The 23,924-nt window shown below is 39.3% G+C and overlaps 1 protein-coding gene across 1 annotated transcript in view; it reads left to right on the forward strand.

The window, feature by feature from the left end:
* Positions 1-23,924, forward strand: part of man1a2 (mannosidase, alpha, class 1A, member 2) — a 56,183-nt gene that overhangs the window by 24,760 nt on the left and 7,499 nt on the right. Inside the window, exons 5-12 of the mRNA XM_088352151.1 lie at positions 1,610-1,728; positions 4,537-4,617; positions 6,846-6,940; positions 7,064-7,187; positions 10,088-10,181; positions 16,960-17,075; positions 20,115-20,334; positions 22,780-22,952. Coding sequence (XP_088208277.1) covers positions 1,610-1,728; positions 4,537-4,617; positions 6,846-6,940; positions 7,064-7,187; positions 10,088-10,181; positions 16,960-17,075; positions 20,115-20,334; positions 22,780-22,952 — 1,022 coding nt within the window. The remainder of the gene's footprint in view (positions 1-1,609; positions 1,729-4,536; positions 4,618-6,845; positions 6,941-7,063; positions 7,188-10,087; positions 10,182-16,959; positions 17,076-20,114; positions 20,335-22,779; positions 22,953-23,924) is intronic.

The raw sequence follows: 23,924 nt of genomic DNA on the forward strand, positions 1-23,924 counted from the left end.
CGTCCTACCCATGTGTAACCACGCCCTGGCCGCGGCCAGAGCACGTCGTTCCGCGTCATTTCCGCGTCATTACCTCGTGTTGACCACGTGTGCGGCACGCGGTTTAACACGTGCTCAAACTTTTAAGCAGCTCAAAAGTTTTGAGCGCGGCCAACCACATGAAAATTTCCGACCGCGAGTAAAGCACTGCTCTATCTCGTCTATATGGCGGTCTCAAAACGTCTAACAGTGCCCAACAGCATCTGCTTCACGGCCAGAAATTTCTGGGCGTGGTTCAGCCTCAATACGCTCATGAAAGGCTGTGTACCCGCGCTCTGAGGAATTGAGCAGCGCAAATCTTTTTCGCGCTGACACCCGCGCGCGAATTTCCGACCTCGTGTTAAGCACCGCTGTATCTCGTCTGAATGGCGATCTCAATGCGTCCAATAGCGTCCGCCTCAAAGGCAGAAATTTCTGGCCGTGATTCAGCCGCAAATGTCTGTGTGACCGGCCCCTTATGACTAATTGAATTTCAGAGGTGGGTAGTAACGAAGTACATTTACTCCGTTACATTCACTTGAGTAAGTTTTAAGAAATGTTTTACTTCCAGGAGTATTTTTTAAATCCCTATCATTTTACTTTTACTTGAGTGAGTTTGAGAAGGAAAAAAAAACTGTACTTTTACTCGGCTACATGAGGCAACATTGAAGTCGTCACTTCGTTACTTAATAAATCCCCTCCACATAAGTACGCTTCTGTCTCTGCTAAGGCGCATTTATTTTGACGCAGGACTCAGCCAGGTTTCTACCATGTTTAACCAATCAAACGTAGCAGCCTCGTTACGTGACGATATTCAACTTTAGCGGGGAAAAGTTGTCAACGGATGAAACAGATGTTGCTTAGCAATAGAGACTATGAAAACACAGTTGAGGAAACCACCCCTGGCCTCACATCAAAAGCATTTTGCCCTTAAAAAGCGTGCAAAACACCAGCTACAATATGCAATGTCCTCTTTGTTCGAGTCCAGGGGCTAGCTTGTTGTTCTGCTTGCAAACCATTGTTTATATAAGTATTGGGGCTTTAAATGTGCTACTTGGTGCTAGATGTGCTTATTTTATTTATATTATTTTTATTTTTATTTATTTTATTTATTAAAGCAATTGAATTTACATTGATTATTTTAATCACCTTTTAAAATAAATGCATTTTTTTTGTTGATTGGATGGACTGATAATTTGATCTGATTGGTTGTTTGGAAAAAAAAATCAATAAATACGACATTGCTACAGTTATTCAGTACTTGAGTAATGTTTTCACCAAGTACTTTTTTAACTTAAGTAAGTATTTGAATGACTACTTTTACTTCTGCTTGAGTAATATTATTCTTAAGTAACAGCACTTTTACTTGAGTAAAACCTTTGGCTACTCTACCAACCCCTGTTGAATTTCCATGTTTGCATAATACATCATTTTGTGGTATGTCTGTTAAAATGAGTGCACATGACTTTGCACAGGTTTTACTTTGGTTTGCCTTCACATTAGAGATGGAAGTTCAAAATGTATTGTTTGTGGAAAAGCAAGTGATAATTAAGCAGGTTCTCTTTTTGAGATTTCTTTATGTTTGGGGCAGGTAATTCTCAGCTTGGAGCATCAATTGTGGATGCATTGGACACACTGTACATCATGGGTCTGAATGAAGAGTTCAAAGATGGGCAGGAGTGGATTGACCAGAATTTGGACTTCAATGTGGTATGTAATTAACCTGAATTAATCAACATTGTTTCCCATATATTTGTATTATATGAGTAATTTCAGAAAGCTTCTCTTAAATATGATATTTAATTGAATCTTCCAGTTGAAAAAAAACGTTGGACAACTACACCCAGGGAAGAGCTATTTTTGCTTTTCATTGCAGTTATATTGTTACTATTGCATAAAAATGGTAGAAGTAAGAAAAGGTCTGTTTCCAATACAATTCAAACGCAAACCCAAACCCCCAAAAACGATGAAAAAATAAGTTTATTTGAGTGCAAGTAAGATATGCACCTACTTGAATGAATGAACTGCCTAGAGCTGCGATCTTGAATTGAAGCCAGGAAATGGCGGCAGAGTAACACATTTTCAAATTTCGTTAGCACCTTTAAAAACTCTTGATATATTAATCATTATTATTATTAATTATTATAAATTACTAAAGATTCACAAATTAGAGAGATTTTTAAGCTCAACATCTAAATCAATTCATAAATGAATACCTCTTCGAGTGGCACAACGGCTCTTCAATGTTGTGCGAACATATTTTACTTGGAAATTATGGATTCCCCTTACATCAGGCATTTGAAACTAAATCCCAAAGGGTCCTCTCTTCCAAAAAATATATACATAAAAAACCCGAAACAAATTTAGATTTCATTTGATTAAAATGAAGGTGCCCACAGTAGTTAGGCGTGCTGCAAAATTTTGACTGATAAACTGTCTAGTGTGAGCATACATTCTTAACATATTTGACATTAAAGTTATTTTTAATGGGGTGCAGAGTCAGCACTTTAGCTGTTTCTGGATCATTTCCAAACCTAACTTTATATAAGGGTGAAATAATTTGCATCAAAAAGTTTGGCCATTATACCATTGATCGATTGATTCAATTTACTGATTCAATTCATACATCCGACGGCGCATGTTTTCAGTCAATCAGTACGTGAGGAGGACGACAGCCCGTGGCTGCTGATTTAAGTTGGCCATCATTGTATTACAAACAATGCACATGTGATCCAAACGTTTGTACTGTGTTGTACTGTGTGGAACTTGTAATGTAGACTGCTTAAGACTAAAGTTCCCTGTCAGAGAATGGGCTTGACCCCACGTTTCGCATCGCCTATGATTGACAGACTGTTGCCTTTTTGTATAAAGTCCTGGTAATTACCTGACTCGTTGCTGTTATTATTTGTCAAATCAATCATCAAGTTGAAGATCAATACAGCCAACCACCGTTTTAACACCTTCATTCACAGAAACATGCTGGGAAAATCAGTTGGTTACAATTTCAACTAATTCCTTATAAAAGAATATCCAATCAACCTCACAGCAAGATGTGTAGCTCCTCACTGTCATGTTAAGTTGGTATATAATAATGAAATAGAAACCTAGACACGCCCTAAAAAATTCCAGAGGGCGCTGTTCTCCTTTAGCTCCTTTCTATAATAGATATGAAATCTAATAGTGAAATTCCCTAATTCAGGTAAACATTTTCATGAATTAATGTAGCAAATAAAATACTTAAAATTATTTAATCAATATTTTAAACCATTTTCTCTTAAAATCAGTGTTTGTTTGCTATTTCTGTCACTTTCTCCAGTTTGCATGTGTTTCCATAAGTTAAATTATCCATCCATCTATTTTTTGCGCCGCTTATACTCACTAGGGTCACGGGGTTGCTGCAGCCCATCCCAGCTATCCTTAGGCAGTGGGCAGGGGCCACCCTGAACTGGTTGTAAGTTAAAATAACTGTTGCGGGAATTAATTTAATTGTTTTCAGGTTGGTTTTTTTTTGTGTGTGTTTTTTTTTGTTTCTGTTATTGGGAGCAACAAATTCAAAAATGTTTTTATAATCAAATCTTTCTCCCCTTAATCATAATCGTAATTTAATTACGAGCCTCAGAATGATTCCCAGGTCTACTGCTAAGACAGTGTTTTTTTTCTACCACGTGGCCCCCCGAGTTGAAATGAGTTTGACATCCCTGCTCTAGTGTCATGTTTCATACGTCACATGGAAAAAAAAAATGCAGTGCATGGCTCGTTGAGTGATAGTTTTGGATACATTTTTACTGCCATTCAAAAAGCATTAAGATCTTTATATAAGGCTCCACTGTAGAATGGCATCACCTGTTCTGAAAATACTTCTTGAGGGATTGACTGTCTATGTTGACCCCACGGATTTGGGGAGATTTACTGTAGAGTGACATTTTTATAACTCACGAAGGTTTCAGATCATCAAACCAATTTTAATACCACACAAAGACAATGCAAGGAAATACATACACGCACTTTTTAAATATTGATTCCATTAAGGCAAAAAATCCTACCTGGCCCTATGTGAAAGGAATTTAGCGACCGAGCGCCAAGATGATAAAACATGTTTGATACTCAGCACCATTAGCGTCAAACCGCTTTTTTGACTGATTTACAATTACGAAAGTTGTGCATAATCATATAATTTAATTGCACCTCTGAACTACTCATTCATTTTATTGGTCTACTGTTACTGGGAAAAATGTTTTTTCCGCCACAAAAAAAAATGCTGCACCGTCGATAAAGCTGCAGTGTTTAAAGTGTAGCAAAAATGGAAAAGCCCGTAGTTTGGAATTCACGGTACATGAGTAGTATAACGTTGCATGGCTGTCGATTGTACACAGCAGTGTGCAGACTTTCATCTCGGCTTTGCCATTTCAGCGGACTTTTTAATTTTAACCTTGTTTAACCTCAAGGGGAATGTCTGTGGTTTTTGAATGGGGATCCACCTTGAGAAAATTGCAACTTTGTTATTATTCATTTTTGCAGAATTTTGAAGTGTCTGTTTTTGAAGTCAACATCCGCTTCATCGGAGGCCTGCTGGCAGCCTACTACCTCTCCGGACAAGAGGTTAGTCCACAAATGTGATCTAGTTGCTTTTTTTTTTTTTTTTTTTTTTTTTTTTTTTTTTGCTTTTGCTTTTTCACTGAAACAGAGAACAGCAGTTGTACCTTCTATTTATTTGAAAATAAATATTTGTTAATTTATTAGTTATTTTGTAGATTAAAATAAATCACATTTTAAAAACTTGGTTTAGTTATCATTCCTTTCAAAAACCCAGAACATTAGTTAAAACTCCAGTGCCTTCAATACCATACAGCCTCTGCTACTGAGTAGGAAACTGACAGAGATGGGAGTTACCTCATACCTCGTAGAATGGATTACGGACTACCTGACAGGCAGACCCCAGTATGTGAAACAGGGGGGCTGTACATCAGACACTGTGGTTAGCAGCACAGGATATCCGCAGGGGACCGTGCTCTCTCCGTTCCTATTCACTCCGTATACATCGGACATTCAGTACAACTCCTGCCACGTGCAAAGGTTTGCTGATGACACTGCGATCGTGGGATGTATCAGAAGTGGGCAGGAGGAGGAGTACAGGAAATTGATTCAGGACTTTGTCCAATGGAGCGACGCAAACCACCTGCACCTGAATGCCACCAAGACCAGGGAGATGGTGGTGGACTTCAGGAGAACTAAAACTCACCCGGTTCCTGTAACCATCAAAGGAGAAGGTGTAGAATTTGTCCAGACCTACAAATACCTGGGGGTGCAGTTGGACAACAAACTGGACTGGACTGCCAACACAGAAGCTCTATGTAGGAAAGGTCAAAGCCGACTTTACTTCCTCAGAAGGCTGGCCTCCTTCAACATCTGCAAAAAGCTCCTGAAAATATTCTATGAGACAGTTGTGGCAAGCGCCCTCTTCTATGTGGCAGCGTGTTGGGGAGGCAGCGTCATGAAGAAGGATGCCTATCGTCTCAATAAACTGGCGAGGAAAGCGTGCTCTGTTGTGGGCACAGAGCTCGACAGCCTGACAACAGTAGCTGAGAGACGGGCACTGAAAAAGCTGCAGTCAATCATGGACAATTTATCACATCCACTACACAGCATTATGTCCAGAAAGAAGAGCAGCTTCAGCGACAGACTGCTGTCACTGTCTTGTACCACGGACAGACTGAAGAGATCCTTTCTTCCTCATGCCATGAGGCTCTTTAACTCCACCCAGCGGAGTAAAGGCCCACACTAAACCACACCCCCTACATTGCATATTACCGTACTTTTATTGCAGTGTGTATTTTATGTCGCACTATTTAAATACTCTATACAACACGCTACAGTGGGTATTAGCACGTCACATTGGGTATTTGTATATTGTATTCCTTTTGTTTTATTATTGTATCGTTCTCAGCGAAGGGATGCTGCTGGAAATGTGAATTTCCCTGCGGGGATGAATAAAGTATCTATCTAAAACTGACAGTTTAGGTTTTACTAGTCATAAACTGTTTTCTTAATTGAAACACTAAGATGGTCGGTCCACTTTCATGAATAACAGAAAAGTGGATTATATTTGCCGTTGATAAAACTGAAATTTTGAAAATAAATATATTTATGATTGCATAGATAAAAATATACAATTCATAAAAAATCCATAATTATTTTGATCACTCTTATGTTACCTGTTGGATGATCACTCATTGCACCGGGCAAAGAATTCAAACATAATGTCCTGCTCCATTTTGGAAAACAAAAGTTTAACTGTTTTTTTAAAAGATAAAGGAAATACTACAAAAGGTTACTAAAGTAATACTATAACACAAAAATACTATGACAGAAATATTACCCAAAAATTACTACAATAATACTACTACAATACTACAGAAATACCACAAAAATGCTACTACGGAAATACTACAGAATATTACAAAAAATACTACAGCAATTTTACAGAAATCCTCCAAATATAATACAAAATTACTGCAAAACTAGATATCAAATACAGTGCTTAAAAAATAAGTACCTAACATATTATTTTGCTTTAACTTTAGTTTCATCTAATTGTTTTGAAAAACTCAATCTATTCAAATACAAATATTAAAATGAATATAACATGTTAAAATCTGCATGTATATTTACCCGTAAATACAAATGAGAAAGATTGGATAGGTCTCCAGGTCCAAGCCCCTGGCCAAATTTTTGAACCCAACGCGGCCCAACACTCCAGAATGTTTGGCCACCCATGATGTACAACCTTGGTTAAGATATTTGTTTTTATTCACTTTTTGTTCTCTTAGATGTTCAAATTAAAAGCAGTGCAACTTGCAGAGAAGCTGCTCCCTGCCTTCAATACCCCGACAGGGATCCCTTGGGCAATGGTCAACTTAAAGAGGTGCGTAGTATCATGTAACCACTGAGGTGTCACTCATGTTACCACTACAAAGGAACACATTATTTGATCTGTGTTTTGAAGTCTTGATAACCTGTTTAAAAATGTCTGCATACCTTCTCCCAGTGGTGTCGGACGTAATTGGGGTTGGGCGTCTGCCGGCAGCAGCATCTTGGCAGAATTTGGAACACTGCACATGGAATTTGTTCACCTTACGTACCTGACAGGAAACCCTATTTACTACCAGAAGGTAATCCTAAAATGTGCACCACTTGATCATATGAATTTACTGTTTTCCGTATTTGCACGTAGAAACCCTTATTTGGCCAGAAATTTGAAAGTGCACCTTGTAAACCATTGCGCCTTATTCACCACATAATATGGCGGATATGATTGGAAACTCATACAGTGATTATTGGTATTCTTTACCATACATGGGTTAACTGTAATCAAATTATTAATGTCGCTGACCTAAATCGCAAAATGTTGTATTTAACGGGAAGCGAACCTGAGTAGTGGTGGTGAGAGTGCCGCTAAACCATTAGTGGTACAAATGAGATACAAGGCATTAGACTTTGTCTCATTATGACATTATTTTTACTAACGGTGTTACATTTTTAATTTGCCTAGTGCATTCTGATAAAATGGGTAATTGAATTTAAAAAGCCTCTCCACTTCTTCACCTGTGCATCAATAACCTCCCTGTTTAATATGTATGAGTAGATGAAAGAGCATGTATAGTATTTTGTTGGAAGACATGGTTTTCTCTAACATTCACTGTTGAAGATATGCATAATGCATTCTGATAGGTTAAACATTCTCCCCACTTTAGTGCATTAAATAGTTGGGACAGTGTCCCCACTTCTCAGATAAGCCTAGTGCATTTTGATAGGTTAATCAGTCTCTCCTTTTTACAAGTAAAGAAGTGAGGAGACTGTTTAACCCATTTGAATGGTTATATCTAATGCCTTTTTGTGTTTCATCTGTACCACAGGCGGTCTAGTAGTAATGTGTTGGTGCTCTCCCTGCTACTCCTCTGGTTCGATTCCCATTTCTTACAATTTTTTTGTGAATTGAGTGAGCGGCATATACCCGAACACACACACAAGTTGTTACTGTAGTCTCAATGTCATGCGCCTTATATAATATAAGAAAAAATACTATTTTTGAGGTGTGTTCCTTACAATTTGTTGCGCCTTAAGAAATGCCAAACCAGCCCTTATGTATCTTTCAATAAAACCCAGTAGTTTTGGTTAATAAATAATTTTTCTTCTTTTGATTACTGTATTCCCTGACTAGAAGTTCCAGTTTTATTCATAGTTTATTATAACACATTATTATATTATTATGTTTCCGGTAATTTATAAAAACAACGGCGAAGAATGAACGAAATGGCACCAAAAAGAAAATCATATTCTGCAGATAACAAGCTGCAAATAGTAAAATATACAGTTTGTAAAGCTTTTAAGCAATGTGGAGGCTGGTAAAGGAAGCAGCGCATACTCTACCAAGACACAGTATAAGAAGGTTTCTTTGGATTTATTGACTTTGAGTGAAAGGTTTGGTAGGTTAGAGTTATCTGAACAATATGTTACGTAATTACTGATATTAGATAGATAGATAGATACTTTATTCATCCCCGTAGGGAAATTCACACTTCCAGCAGTTTCCCTTGTTGTTTATTAACAGATTAACATGATGCCCTCGGGGTGCTTGTTGTAGTCTAGTTGAGTGGATGACGTCACACGCTAGTCCAAAAGTTCGACGTCCCCGCGGCAGATGGAAATCTTTGTGCCAAGGGATATACCACCTTGTGTTAGCGAGCCCACCTCCTCTCCGCTTACCACAGGCTTTCGTGTCTCTGTCTAACAGCGCTAAGGCTGGTTAGTTCCGGATAGTTCCGGTCCGGGTTGCTCCGGGTGGCTACACGTTAGCGTCCCGGATAGTACCGGTCCGTATCCCGGTCCGGGTAGCTCCGGGTGGCTACACGTTAGCGTCCAGGATGCTAGACGTGAGGGGGTGAGGGTCAAACAGAGTTGCTGGATACAACTGGAATGTTTGATGTTTAATCTTACATTACACATAGTCCAGTGTTTTTCCGAATTGCTCAGTCCACAATTGAATGGATTGGGAGTACAGTCCATAAACATGCCCGATTAAAGTCGCCGTCGACGATAAAGCTCCGTTGGGGTGTGCAAGCTGCTGTTTATTGATAGCAGCGGGCAGGAGATTTAGCGCTATGCTAACGTTAGCATCCGGTGAAACGGTTAGCGGTGGAAAGTAAACAGCAAACACAAAGACCACAGTTACCTCTCCCGGTACATAGAAGGGTCTGCACGATACTGCTAGAAACTCCATATCGAGTGAGCAGTGTGTGTCAATGGTTCGGCTGTTATTGTAGCGCGTAGTCTCCAACCCCTGTTTTTACCGGAGTCTTCGTCTCGTTCGAGCCGGTGATGTAATGCGGTGTCGGGAAAGCCAAGACTCCGTGATGACAAAAAAAATACTCCAATTCCGGACGTTGTTGGTGGCGATCCGTAGCTCAAATTCACTCATTGTGGACGATGGATCTGGCGTTGGTTGAACATGCTTGGGAGCGCTGGTCTGTGTGGTCGCCTTCTTAGCTCAGAGCCGACTGGCAGCCTTTTCCTTTTGCTGCGTCGTTGTCGTTGTCGGCAGGCAGGCAGATCTTGCAGGGAGATCCAGTGATCTCTGTATATCCTTCGGGATGTAGTGGATATTATTGTATATGCGAAGGGAGTCGAAGGGAAAATATGAGGGATCAGGGGACACTGAAAAACAAAAGACGAACTGGAGCCGAGCCCGAGCCGTCTGCACAACGCGCCGCCATCTTGACTTTTATATAGCGCTTTTCAAGTCAATGAAGACCTCCCAAAGCGCTTCACAATGTGCTTCATACTTACCCATTCACACACACTCACACACCAATAGCGGCCATGCAGCCATTAAAAAACAGAATGAATTTATGACATGTGTAACAAAATCATATAGCTAAATAATTTTGTGATTAGCTCACATGGGATAGATTGAAGGAAACCTATACATTTTGAATTTAGTCAATAACAAAGATATTTTTTCCATTAATTTCTCTTATGAAATAATAAACATTTTTCCGTATTTATTTTGCAGGTAATGCACATCCGTAAGCTACTCGCTAAAATGGATCGACCAAATGGGCTTTACCCAAATTACCTGAACCCTCGTACAGGTCGCTGGGGCCAACGTGAGTACACTTTGTCTTATTTTACTGACATGTTCTGGTTTGGTTGAGGAAACATTAAATAGGAGTTTACGTTTTTGAAAATTCTTTCAATTAACTCATTCAATACCAGACATTTTCTCTTAAATAGGAAGAGAGAATTTATGCCACTTTGACTTATCCCTGAAGGTCTACAGAACATTTTGTTATGTAGGTGTTAGGCATAGGGCATATCAAAACAAAGCTTTAATTCTCTATTTCACTAGAAAAAAAGTAGAGTGCCTTAAAAGTATTTTGCTTCCTTCCCAATTTCCAGTGTTTCACTCACAAACGTTTCAGATCATCAAAACAATTTTAATCTCTTGGTTGTCCATCATTCGACGATGACCATCTTCTTTTATTTGTGAGTCTGCTGGTGTTTAAAGAGTCTAATCCTGGATCCACAAGTGCGGTTATAGACTGGGCATGTGAATGAAATACTGGGGGGGCCTGACGAGCATGCCTTTTTGCCTGCTTTGCTGCACGGTGTTGCGTGCGCAGTTGCTCCGTATAGTGTACTCCCTGTGAGCAGTAAGAGGCCACAGGTCTCTGCTAGAAGCCAGTTCCAACAATGAAGAGTAGTTCATCTGTGATCTCTTAAGGGAGATCTTTATGTGGTCTTTGTACTGCTTCTCCCTCCCACCAGCACTACGTTGGCCAAGGTTTAACCGACTATAGAGAATTCTGCGACATAGTCTGTGGCTGGGTATTCGAATGACATGCCCCAGCCACCTATTATGTTGTGTTATGATGGACTTTATGCTGCAGCGGCCTGTTCTCTCCAACACCTTTATGAGTGGCTCTCTGCCCCTCCAAATGATGCTAAGGAACTTCTAGAGACATCTTACATAGAAAGTCTCTAGGTTTTCCATGTGCCGCCTGTGTTCATGTCAAGTCACATTTATTTGTATAGCTCTTAATCAAAATATGTCTCAAAGGACTGCACAGGATTACAATTACACCATCCCCTGATCTTAAACCAACATGCAGGCAAGGAACAACTCAAAACCTTAGCATGAGGAAATAAGAAACCTTGAGAAGGGGCCTCACATTTGGTAATCCCACTTCCAGGATGACCAGGGTGCAATAGATTTAGCATTGGTTAACAGTTCATAAAACATAGTGAACATCAATAAAATAAAACTATAGGGAATATGTTGAAATTTGTCCAGAAAGTGCATGACAGAAACCACTCTTTAAGCCTGTAAAATAGTCCAAAAAGTCCTTAGCAGCAACGATGCAGGTTCCCATCTTTGCCGGCTGGTCGGGGCAGGCGTTGACATGCTTCAGGTGCAGATGCTGACCCATCTCAAATCGTCCTTCTCTCTCATATCACCACCAGCCAGGCAGTCGAAAAAAGGCAGGAAAAGAAACTTATCAATCATAAGCTAATGAAATGAAGTGGGTTTTAAGTCTAGATTTTCACTGAGGTTGCAGATCTTATCTCCGGAGGCAGAGCATTCCACAGCACCGGGGTTCGGATGGAGAACGCTCTCGAGCCTGCAGACTTCTTCTTTGCCCTTGGAGTCACAAGTAGACCGGCATTTTCGGAGCGAAGGCTCCGTGCAGGAACATAGGGAGAAACCAAATTGGAGAGATAAGAGAGCCTAAGTCCATGTAAACATTTGTATGTAAGTAAGAGAACCTTAAAGTCACATCTTAAGCGGAACGGCAGCCAGTGCAAGTTAGCTAATATAGGAGCAATATGCTCAAACTTTTTTGTCTTAGTCAAAAATCTTGCTGTCTCATTTTGAACCAGCTGCAAACTCTTGTTGCTAGACAGGGGGTGACCAGAAAGCAATACGTTACTGTAATCAAGCTGATAGGTAATAAACCGCCGCCTCTGGTTGAGACGGCATCGGACGAGTCAAGTAATATGTTGCGGTCCACAGTATCAAAGGCAGCAATGAGATCCAGCAGCAGTAGCATTGACAACACCAGAATCTATTGCTAGGAGGAGATTATTTAAGATAGGACGAGGTTATATAATGTTCATTTAAAATTTAATTCCGGACGAGTTGAATTTTTTTATTAAAAATACCTCAGTTATTAGCAGAATAGGTAGAACCATTCGCGTTAAGTTGCTGTCTATTTCGGACTATATTTATGTACAGCAATTAAAAAAAACAATGCTCTAGCTGAGGCAAGAGCTACTTTCTATTTCAGCAGGTTGTCACAGCAGGCCAGTCAGAAAACCTCAAGCTTTGTTGTGTGCCATTTTTGTTCAAGTTTCCTAAAACCTTGTTTGAGTGACCTGGTTTCTTCATAAAACCAAGGTGTATGCTTCTTTGGTCGAAATGTATGCCATTGGGGCGCCACAGAGTCAAGAGCATCAACCAAAGCATTATTTAAGTCATTTGTAAGTGAGTAAACAGGCCCAATATACAAAGGGAAGGCCGCAGTTGCCATAGGTAATTGTTCTTTTACAGCTAATGCCGTTGCAGGGTGGATATTGCAGCTACTAAAACCAAAATTTTTCTTATCACAGTAAACATGAAACACCTCACACTTAACAAGATGGTGATTGGAGATGGCATTAAGATACGGTAACACTGAAACATTTGGACAGGGCTGCACGCTTTGCCGAATTTTGAACCTTAGTGGTAACCTCCTCAAGATTTTGCTGCCAGATTTTGTGCCTTGAATGGCGGCAGGTGTGACCCTGATTCCATACCACAGGAATATTGTAGACGGGTGGAGTAACTGGATGAAGATAGACTATGCTTCACATCCGTACAGCAATGTAGTAATGCATGCTGTTATGTAGACCAGCATTTATCTGTGGAGTCTGAGGTTGCTGTTCTGGAAAACCCTTCTCCCTAGCTGACAAAAAGATTCTGATGCTTGCTTGAGCAGGTTAACCCTGGACTGAAGGAGAACTGTGTTTTCTTTGTGATGATCATCAGTCCCATTCTGTTGTACGCAGTTACATCTACTGAGAAGATGTTTTGCAGGGCCTCTGGTTTATGAGCAATTAGGGGACAGTCATCAGCGTGTTGTTGCTTAATGATGGTCTCTGAGGTCAGCTTCGTATTCGCTCGATGTTGAAGTCGATGGTAATGCCAGCCTGCTGTATTGTAATACAGACGAGGAGGATGTTAAACTGGAGCCAGAACACAGCCTTGCCTCACTCCAGTTTTGCACCAGGGGGTTCTTAGCTGTGCCTTCCAACTACCACGCAGGCCATCATTCCAAAATGGAATTGTGCAAGAATGTTGAGAATCTTTGGTGGACACCCAACTCTCTTCAGGGCTTGCAACAGTCCCTGTTCACTTTGTCAAATGCCTTTGAGAGGTAAAGTAAGGCAATGAGCAAGTCCTTGTGCTGCTTTTGATATTTCTTTTGGAGTTGGCGTGTCACAAAGATCATGTCAAGCGTTCCCCTGTCCTTTTAAAAACCTCACTGCTTCTGGGGTGACTTGTACTGCAATTGTGGAAATGGGTCTGCTGAGCATGATCTTAGCAAAGACCTTTCCAGTAGTGGCCAACAAATGGATACCCCTACTTTTTGAGCAGATGGATTTGTCCCCTTTGCTCTTGGTCATCATGGTAGCAGAGAGTCAACCCAAATAAATACAAAATGCAGCTTGGAAATGTCGATTACATTTATTAAGGCACAAAAATCAAAACCAATGTGGCCCTATGTGAAAAAGTAATTTCCACAGTTCCACAGGCCAAACCCCAAATTGATTACCACCACCTGTGTTGAAATAAGAAATAGTTTAAATTGAATCTCTCAGCCAAAATTAAGTACGCTTCAAAAGCTCAAGAAGACATTTGATTTGGCACCATCCAAAAAATTCTAGAATTGATTGTAAAAAAGTTATTGAAATCTATCATTCTGGAAAATGTTATAAAGCCATTTCCAAGGCTGTAGAGCTCCATCGAAATTCTGTCAGAGCAGTTACCCACAAATGGAGAAAACTGGAAACCCTTGACAATCCTTCCAAAGAGTGGTCAACCAACTGAGATTACTCCCAAGAGTGTGGCGACAGCTCATCCAGTACATTACAAAAGAACCTCGAAAAACATTGAAGATACTGCTAGCCTTGCTGGCCTTATTTCAGATAAGTGTTTATGAAGAAAGACACCGCCCAAAAGGTCATCCATGGGTGTATTGCCAGGCAAAAACTAATGCTGTCACAGAAAAACACAGTCATCTCACATTTGCCAAAGAGCATCTTTCTAAGAAACATTATGTGGAAGTATGAGTCAAAAATTCACCTTTTTGGAAGGTGTGCAGTGCAGCCCGGTACATTCGGTGTAAACATGGCACAGCACTTGACAAAAACAACATTCCCAACAGTAAAACATGGTGGTGGCAGTGTTATGGTCTGGGTGTGCTTTACTACAAAAAATGAATTATGGTGTTTACTAGGAGATCTTAAATGAGAACGTCTGGCCAGCAGTTTGTGCCCACAGACTCAAGCGCCCTTGGATTATGGAGCAGTACAACAATCCGAAAGACATCAGCAATTGCGCCTCTGAATAGTTAAAAAACAAAATAAAATTAAGGTTCAGGAGTGGCCAAGTCAAAGTCAGGATTTAAATCCAATTGAGATGCTGCGGTGTTACCCTAAAGAGGGCAGTTCATGCTAGAACACCCTTCAATACAGCATATTTTAAACAAGTTTGCAAAGATGAGTGGGCTAAAATTCTTCCACAGGGTTGTAAAAGACTCCATGATAATTATCTTAATTGATTTCTGTTATCGCTGCCAAAGGTAACCCAACTTGCTCTTAGGTTCAAGGGGCAACTACTTTTTTAGATAGGGCCAGAAAAGTTTTGAGGTTTATTTTCCTCTGCCTTAATAAATTGAATCAACATTGCAAAAGTGCATTTGGTATTTCCTGGGGTTGTCTCTGTGTGATATTAGAATTGGTTTGATGAACTGAAACCTTTAATAAGTGATAAACACGAATAAACACAGAAATCAGGAAGGGGCCAAATACTTTTCATACCACTGTATGTTCTGTTCAAGTAAACATTGCTATTTGAAATACTCGTTTTGAAGAAAACACTCTGGATGCATTTCAAGCACAAGTTTCACTTGCTTTTTAAACAATGCTTTCCATAAAAACAAGTGCACTTTGCTTGCAAAACAACATTTTATTGCAAGAAAATTGAAATTATGCTTTAACTATGCTTGAACAATGCATGGACATTGCAGGAACTTTCACACAATTGATCATGTTCTCTTGGGTGACCACGTTTCAGAATAAATCTTAAAGGAAATCCAGATTAAACATCATCAAGTACTCTTTATAATATTGTCACCTAGTGTTCAAATCACATAATACATACATCCCTTCTCAGCACACTGGCAAGAATATCTTTTTGGTTATGTAGCATCTTTGTTACTGTTTGAAGGAGTTCAAATTTATTTTCTAAAAGGTATGGTTAATGAAGATGTTTATTACCACTCAGGATTAAACTGGGCTTTTCGTTGGGAGTTCACAAAACACTTAGCCTCTGTTCAACTCCTAGCAACAGTGGCAGAGAGAGTGGCAGTGTCTAAAACACCTTGCATACATGCGCCAACTTTGTGGAATTAATTGGACTTTATTGCTCTCAATTAGCGCTCATTATCTTTTGCATATGAATGTGCATGTGCTGGAAGAAGCTGTAGCTCATGAATGGCTATGGGTTTAATCAAAAATGCAGCGAATTGAGCATTAAAGGGAAAGTTTTTAATATTAGACCACTATATATCAATGTATTGGGCTGTGCAACCAAAAATAAGTGCTACAAAACACATGGAAGAATTCAAACTACGGAGACTAAATATGACTGGGTCCCCCGGATCCTTGGACAGTCTTAAAAAGCATTGATTTACTTATTCTAAAATTAAGGCTTTTAGTGGTATTCAACTGTCTCAAATCCAATTTTATTTTTAACAGTCTTCAATATGTGAACTCATCATTTACATTTAGATTTGTTTGAACTAAAAAGATATCATGCATCGTGATAAAAATGCTTCCACGAATGTAGCAGAAGTTATTTGGAATTAGTAGTTATATGCCAGTTTTGACGAAGGATCCATGATGTACTGTAAACATCCTTTTTCTTTATAGTTTTCCATGCCTAAAACTTTGGAGAGTGCTGTTTTTCAGATGGAAAGTGTTTTTCATGGGGAGTTTTTGTTTGTTTCAATTGTGTGGGGGGGTTTGTGGACTAAGTTTTATTTTAAAAAGCATTAAAAAATATTTTAAGCAAAGCTGTAAGAGCCCTGCGTGGCTATAGTGAAACATTTTTTTTTTAAATTATTTTGTGCAGCCTGTGAAGAAAGGCACGAAAGAAATATAGAGAATAAAAATGAATAAAAAGAATAAAAAAGATAGACAAAAAGAAGGAAAGAATGGAGGAAAGAATTAAGAACAAAATGGATTAAAAAAATTGGAAAAGGGAAATTTAATGTGATTAATGTATACCTTTTAAATAAATATAAAGTCAAGTTTTAGCCTCTTGCTGTTTTAAATATGAATCAGTTGATTAATTACAATTGCATGCACTGATATAGCTAACTCGGGAGGAGATCTCTAAATCCAATTATATAAAACTTTACTGAAACTAAAGACTTCAACTCCAATTTAGGGTTTGTTTATTTTTAGAAAAGTGTTTATACCTGATTGTGGCATTTTACTGGGAATGAAAAAAACAAGGGCATTTCTCTTGAATCGTAATCTGCAAACAATTGATCGCCACACCTTAGAAGGGGTTCTATTATTGAAGAAATCTTTTCAAGTTTTCTTTTCTCTCTCCAGATCATACTTCAGTTGGCGGCTTGGGAGACAGCTTTTATGAGTACTTGCTGAAGGCATGGCTCATGTCGGACAAAACGGACACAGAAGCACGCAAGACCTATGACAACGCCATTGAGGTATGTCACATCGGAAATTCCAAGCGCTTTTTCGCCAATTTTACTACATATAGGGTTCGTACAGGTGCTTGAAATCCTTGAAAATGTTTGCAAAGTCAGGAAAATGCTTGAATTCTGGGTGAAGTGCTTCACAATGCTTGAAATCGTTGACACCGCCATGTTTCTTGCATGAAAAATGCATGAAAATGACACCGATGCGCCTGGCTTGTCATTATGGTGATGTCACATAAAGCGTTACCGCCCCCTACTGGTCGCTTTTAAAAGGAGAGCTCTATTTAGAAAACCAGCTCTTTTGGCTTTGCTCTTTCAGCTTCCAAACAGCTTCTCAGATGTTTTTCATGATATTTTATTATTAATAATAAATTATGCAACAAATTATTAAGTGATTAGTAACTTCATGTTCATGTTTTGCAGGGGATCTCTGAAAAACACATGAGGTACATATTAAAATATTCACAGATCTACAAAACAATTTTAGATTTTTACACACTGAGCAGATTTAAAGTCGATCAACGAGACAAAATCCCTGAAAATGCAAAACAATAAAAAATACAAAGTGAAAATATTAACTTTTCAGTGCTATTATATAAAGGCTAAAACAAAAAAAAATATTTACTATTCTATTTTAACCCATTTGTAAACGGATCATTCAAAAAACATGCAAAAAATATAAATTAAAACAAGCCAAACAAAAAGCATTAGATCAGCAGTCTCTAAAATTGAGAAATTGAATGCATGCTGCTTCGGAGCAAATAATGTCATTAAAATTCAGAAAGGAACAATTACCACACTGTTTGCAGACGGTCAGCAACTGTCAATTTTAATTAAATCAGTCGTCAGTAATCAGAAGTGTGATTAAAAACATTATATTTATTAAATCAAAACTCTATGTATTCACTTCAAGTTCATAAGACCGTAGACAATCACAACAGCTTGTACAGACACTGGACTACTTACAAATGAGAGTTTCTGGACAATCGTTCGTAAGTTGAATTTGTTCGAAAGTTGCTTCACTGCTATATTTTGTATGTTTAAGGATTATAAAAGTATGTTTAAGGCTTGTATAATTGACTTGTATTGTTTTGTACTAAAAATAAACATATCATTAAATAATATGCTCTATAAAGATAAATAAAGTAGAGTTTAACTTACTTTTGGAAGATGCGCTTTAAGAGGTCCTCCTGTGGTAAAAAGTGTCCGGAAAAAAGTGTTCCGACCGTTTTCTCATCCGCATCAAGCTTTCTTATTACTCCCGAAAATGTTTTCGTATCTACCGTCTTATGTAAGTCGAATGGTCGTAAGTAGGGGAGCGTCTGTACACTTTGAGCCATGTCAAGTCAAGTCAAGTCATTTTTATTTGTATAGCCCTAAATCACAAAGAGTCTCAAAGGGCTTCACAGATTATTACACTATATTACACAGACTATTTTTCAGCCGGCGAGAAGAGTAGGTTATTCCTATGCTATGGAGTAGAGGTGAGTTTTAAGCTTGGATTTAAACATTTCCACTGAGGTTGCAGATCGGATCTCAGGGGGAAGAGCATTCCACAGCACCGGTGCCCGGATGGAGAACGCTCTTGAACCAGCAGAACACTTCTTTGCTCTTAGGATCACCAGAAGACCGGCAGTCTCAGATCGTAGGCTTCGGACCGGGACATAGGGGCAAATCAGATCTGAAAGATAAGAGGGAGCAAGTCCATGTATGATTTTGTATAATACTAAGAGAACCTTGAAATCACATCTAAGGCTAACTGGGAGCCAATGGCAGGTTAGCCAAAATTGGTGTTATGTGATCATACTTTTTTGTCCTAGTTAAAAGCCTCGCTGCGGCATTTTGTACAAGCTGAAGAGACTTGATTCTAGACTTCGGGAGACCAGAGAGTAGTGCATTACAGTAATTGAGACGGGAGGTAACAAACGCAGGAATTATAATTGTGACTAATCTTGTGTAATGAGCTTTAATAAAAAGGATTTTTTTTAGCAATTTACAGCCCAAACGGAGTCTGTTGGTGTGACACCTTGATTGTTAACTGTAGTAAAAATTGTGCCCTAGATCTACTCTGTGTTCCTGCGGGTTATTGAAGTCCTAAAAGGTATTGAATTAATTATTCTAAAAATAAGGCCTCAATTGGCATCAAAATGTCATAAATCCAATTTTGGAAAGTCTTAAAAATGTGAACACATTGATAAGATTTAAATTTGTTAAAACTAAAAAGATTAAGTAGCATTTACCAATTGTCTCTTTTTAATAATTCACTGATTTACTTTCGTGGCAACATCACCTGAACACAATAACGGATCTATCGGTGATGTGGTTTCACTTGCGCATTTTGGAGCAGACACATGTCTTAGGGCGACCCACAATACACATAGCAACTTGGGACAAAATAATTTACTTTAGAACAATGGAAAATCCATTTTAAGATAAGCGGCCGTTTGACGAACCTTTTTTGCAATGGGTAAAGCTGTGCCGGGTTATGTGTATGAGGCATGATGTAGTGGGTGCAAGAAATATTTGTTTATTTATGTTTTTTTTTTTTTTTTTTTGTCAACTTGGTCTTAAACTTGATTTTAAAAGGCATTCTAAAAGTCCTAAATAGTCTTAAATTTAACTTGCCTTAATCTGTAGGAACCCTGATACTGGACTAAACTCTTAAACAGCCAGCATTTTTCCGGCTTTGCATATGTGACAAGCGGCTCCAACAGTAAGAATATGTTAAGTATTTGTGCAGGTTCTATTTTATCTCCTGGCCATATGTACTCATGAAATAGCCATATATGGCTTGCGAGCCATAGGTTCCTGACCCTTGTTGTCAAGCATTCTTCCATTTAGCTAGACACAAATATGAAATCCTGATCAAAATTTTTCAGCAGTATATGCAATAGCAGCAGCTCCCGTGTTATTTTCGATTGTTCTCGATTGTTCTCAGCTCAGGGATGCTGCTGGAAATGTGAATTTCCCTTCGGGGATGAACAAAGTATCTATCTATCTATCTATCTATCTATCTAATAGTCAATTGAAATTGTCTGCCTCCTGCAGGCAATTGAGCGGCACCTGATCCGCAAGTCCAACGGTGGCCTGACATTTATTGGCGAATGGAAGAACGGCCACCTGGAAAGGAAGATGGGCCACCTTGCCTGCTTTGCCGGGGGAATGTTTGCGCTGGGTGCTGATGGTTCGCCGGACGACAAAGCGGGTCATTGGTTACAGCTGGCCGCAGAGATAGCGCACACATGCCACGAATCTTACGATAGAACAGGTAAGTCTTGCCTATACTACTGTGCCAACAAATAATTTTACCAAGTACAGTCTTAAAAATTAAAGATAACTTTTTTCGTTCAATAACATTTAACTAGAACACATACTAAAAGTATAACTTTCTATATTTTGTTTCCTGCTCTGATTACCGTAATTTCCGCAATATAAGTTGCTCAAGCCAAAAAACGCATCCCGTATTTTCACGACCATAGGGCAATGTTCCCGTAGTGTAGTGGTTAGCTGGAGAACATGATAGGTCGAGATTAAAAATGTTGTAAATTGTGCATAATAATTAAAGCATCAAACGACAGTGAGCAATAATCATCAAAATAAAGTACTAGCATCCAATTCAATTTCGATGGAAATGATCTTTATTAAAAGCAGAAGAAATGTATCAAGTGGCTTGTGAAAGTCCAGGTTTAACCATATTGAGATGCTGTGTTGTGACCTTAAAAAAATGTCTCCACAGCAGCAACCCTAACAATCACCAATTAGCGCAAATGCTTGATTTCAGGTACAGCTGAAAATATTGGCACAAATTAGTATTAGGTTTATAGAGAAATTCCGTTTTCAAGGAAGGACAGGGGAGGGTTATATTGATTTTCTTTTTTTTTTTTTGTGCCCCAAATGTTTCTTTATAAAAATCTTATTCTACAACATTAATAATTTGTTTAGGTGTGATATTTAAATCAGTATATTGAACTGAAAACTTTGTGAGTGATATACAAAAAACAAATGAGAAAAGGGGCACATACTGAAATGTGTGTCATACGCTTGCTTATGCACGCAACATTGGTGCATTCATTGTCTTTGCGGAAAGTAAGACAAGCATTTTTATTGTGAAGAAAAATCTATAATGATAAAACCTTTTTAAAATTTGGATGTATCAATCAGGCCTATCTAAACAGACCTTATCTACCTTGGTCATATCCCTCAAGAGGGGTGACCGACAGCAAGACACACATACAATAACAAAGAAAATAAAAGGGAAATATATAACAACAAAAAAAACACACACAAAATTTTTTTGGACCATGGCCAACCCAATTGCCCAAACACCCAAACAAGTTAGGCACCTCGGCACCCAAGTTGGTCATGCTTTCATCCCTCCAGATGAAACGGGACACCAGAAAGCAAATGGCTCTAATCTCCAGTATTTCCTCACAAACAAGTTTTGGGGACACTGTGTGTGTGTGTGTGCGCAAAGAATGAGAAAAGCCCTTGAGGGACACAAAACATGCATACCCTAGACTAATGCACAATTGTCACTCGGGTCAGGGTGACACAACACACTCTTTTGTTCAACAGCAGGGCCCGACAGCTTTCACTGGTTTACCCCTGCCGCATCATACAGGTGCCCAGCCCATCCTTAAGAACGTGTCCACAATTCCACTATCCTTTCACAACACCTCTCCACTCCTTTCTATCACCAACAAGAGGTCTAGCTTCCATTATATTTAGACCTCTTTCCTGCAGTGCACTCATAACACCATCCATCCACGTCAATCGCGGCCTACCTCTTGGTCTCCTTCCATTGACTTCTGCTCTGTAGATCCTCTTCAAGATTCGCTCCTCATCCATCCTCTCCATGTGTCCAAACCAACCGAGTACTCTCTTATCAACACACTACTCCAGTTCTGTCCCTCGCAATTTCATTTCTCAGTCTATCCAATCTTGTCACTCCTAACATAGTCCTCAAACACTTCATCTCAAAAACATTCAACTTCCTTCTTAAATCTGTGTTCAGGCTCCAAGTCTCTGCACCATACAACACAGTCGGCACAATCACACTCTCATACAGTCCCCTCTTAACATCCATACTCATACTCTTGTTGTTCATCACTCTCCTCAGAGCACCCAATGAAATGAAATGATCTGCATTTATATAGCGCTTTTCAAGTCAATGACTTCCCAAAGCGCTTTACATTGTGCTTCCCAATAGCGGCCATGATCTGTGCAGCCATGTAAGGCGCTAACCTGCTTATTGGGGGTTTTGGGGGTTCAGTGTCTTACCCAAGGACACTTTGGCATGTAACACGGACAAGCCGGGATTCGAACTGGGATCCCTTAATCCTAAAACGATCGCTCTACCTCCTGAGCTACTGCTACTGTTTTGTTTTTTTACCCAAAACTTTGCTTCCTTGATTCACTCTGTGCAATACCTCACACTCCATTCCACCAACTGCAGCCACATCACAACCCAAGTACCTAAAGCTTTCAACTTCTTCCAGCACCTGCCCATGCAACCTGATTTCTAACGTCATGCCCACTCCATCACGTGAACACTTCATCACCTTACTCTTCCCAACATTGACACATAACTTACGCCTATCACATACTCTTCCAAACTCTGTTACCAACCTTCTCAATGTTTCCTCAGAATCAGCCACAAGCGCTGTGTCATCTGCAAACAACAATCAGGCCTAATCTTTATTTTCTTCTGCAGTTGTGAAGCTTGGCCCCGAGGCCTTCAAGTTTGATAGTGGCCTGGAGGCAGTGGCTGTGCGTCAAAATGAGAAGTACTACATCCTGCGACCCGAGGTCATCGAAACCTATTGGTACATGTGGAGGTTCACGCATGACCCCAAGTATCGCCAGTGGGGCTGGGAAGCAGCACAGGTACCTACATTTCCAAACTAACATGCCAGATTGCTCCGGTTATATAAAAAAATTCCGCACTAAGAGGCGCACAGAATTTTAAAGTGCACCCCCAAAAATGTGTCTTTTTTTTTTTAAATGTTTCCATGTAAAAGGTGCATTGGACTACAAGGTGCATAGAATTAAAACTACAGTAAGGGCTACGTTTGTACTAAAAACAATTAGGAACCATATCTGTGCATTGATTGATCAGTCAGAATATATAGCTGATCACAATTGCAAAAGTTGCATGAAACGGGAATCAAACCCGAATTGCGGTGGTTAGACCGCCGGAGCCTATCCACTATATTTCTAGACAGGCTACCACATGGTTGGTGTTATTATTGGGCCAGGCCGCAAGAATATTTTGAGACATTAAACCTGTCCATGGGACTGATGACGTTAGGGACAACTGAAATACAGTATTTTATCCCCGACAAGCAGTTTTTACGAAGTGCATGAGATTCTCAACTAAATGAAGCGAAAGGCATTGTGGGAAGTCATTTTTTCGTCCTGACAGATATAAATGAACGCGTTTGTCACACATACTGTAATCCTTGATTTGAGCTAAGAAACTGTGAGAACAAAATGTTGTGCCAATTGTTAATCACTTTCAAGTCAACACTGCTACAGTTGAATGGGGCAGATTCCTCCATTGAAGAAATAGTTGAGTGTAGGGCTGCATGATTTAGGAAAAAAACCTAATTGCGATTTTTTTTCAGACAAACCAGTATTGCGGTTTCTATGTGATTTTTGATTTTTTTTTTTCTAAGTGCATTTTCTCTGCTGGTTGTTTTTTTTTTTATCCTCAATCAAGCTTAGCCTTGAGAAAACAGCGTTCTCTTCTTGGAGCTTTGTTAGGGTTGCTGTTTCTTGACAATTTTTTACTTATTGATTCATCAATCGATGCGAGTACAGTACCTACCTACCTGTGGATTGAATAGATAGCACCTC

The sequence above is a fragment of the Urocampus carinirostris genome, chromosome 14 (assembly GCF_059441175.1).
Source record: "Urocampus carinirostris isolate Australia breed hairy pipefish chromosome 14, RoL_Ucar_1.0, whole genome shotgun sequence".
NCBI classification, from domain to species: domain Eukaryota; kingdom Metazoa; phylum Chordata; class Actinopteri; order Syngnathiformes; family Syngnathidae; genus Urocampus; species Urocampus carinirostris.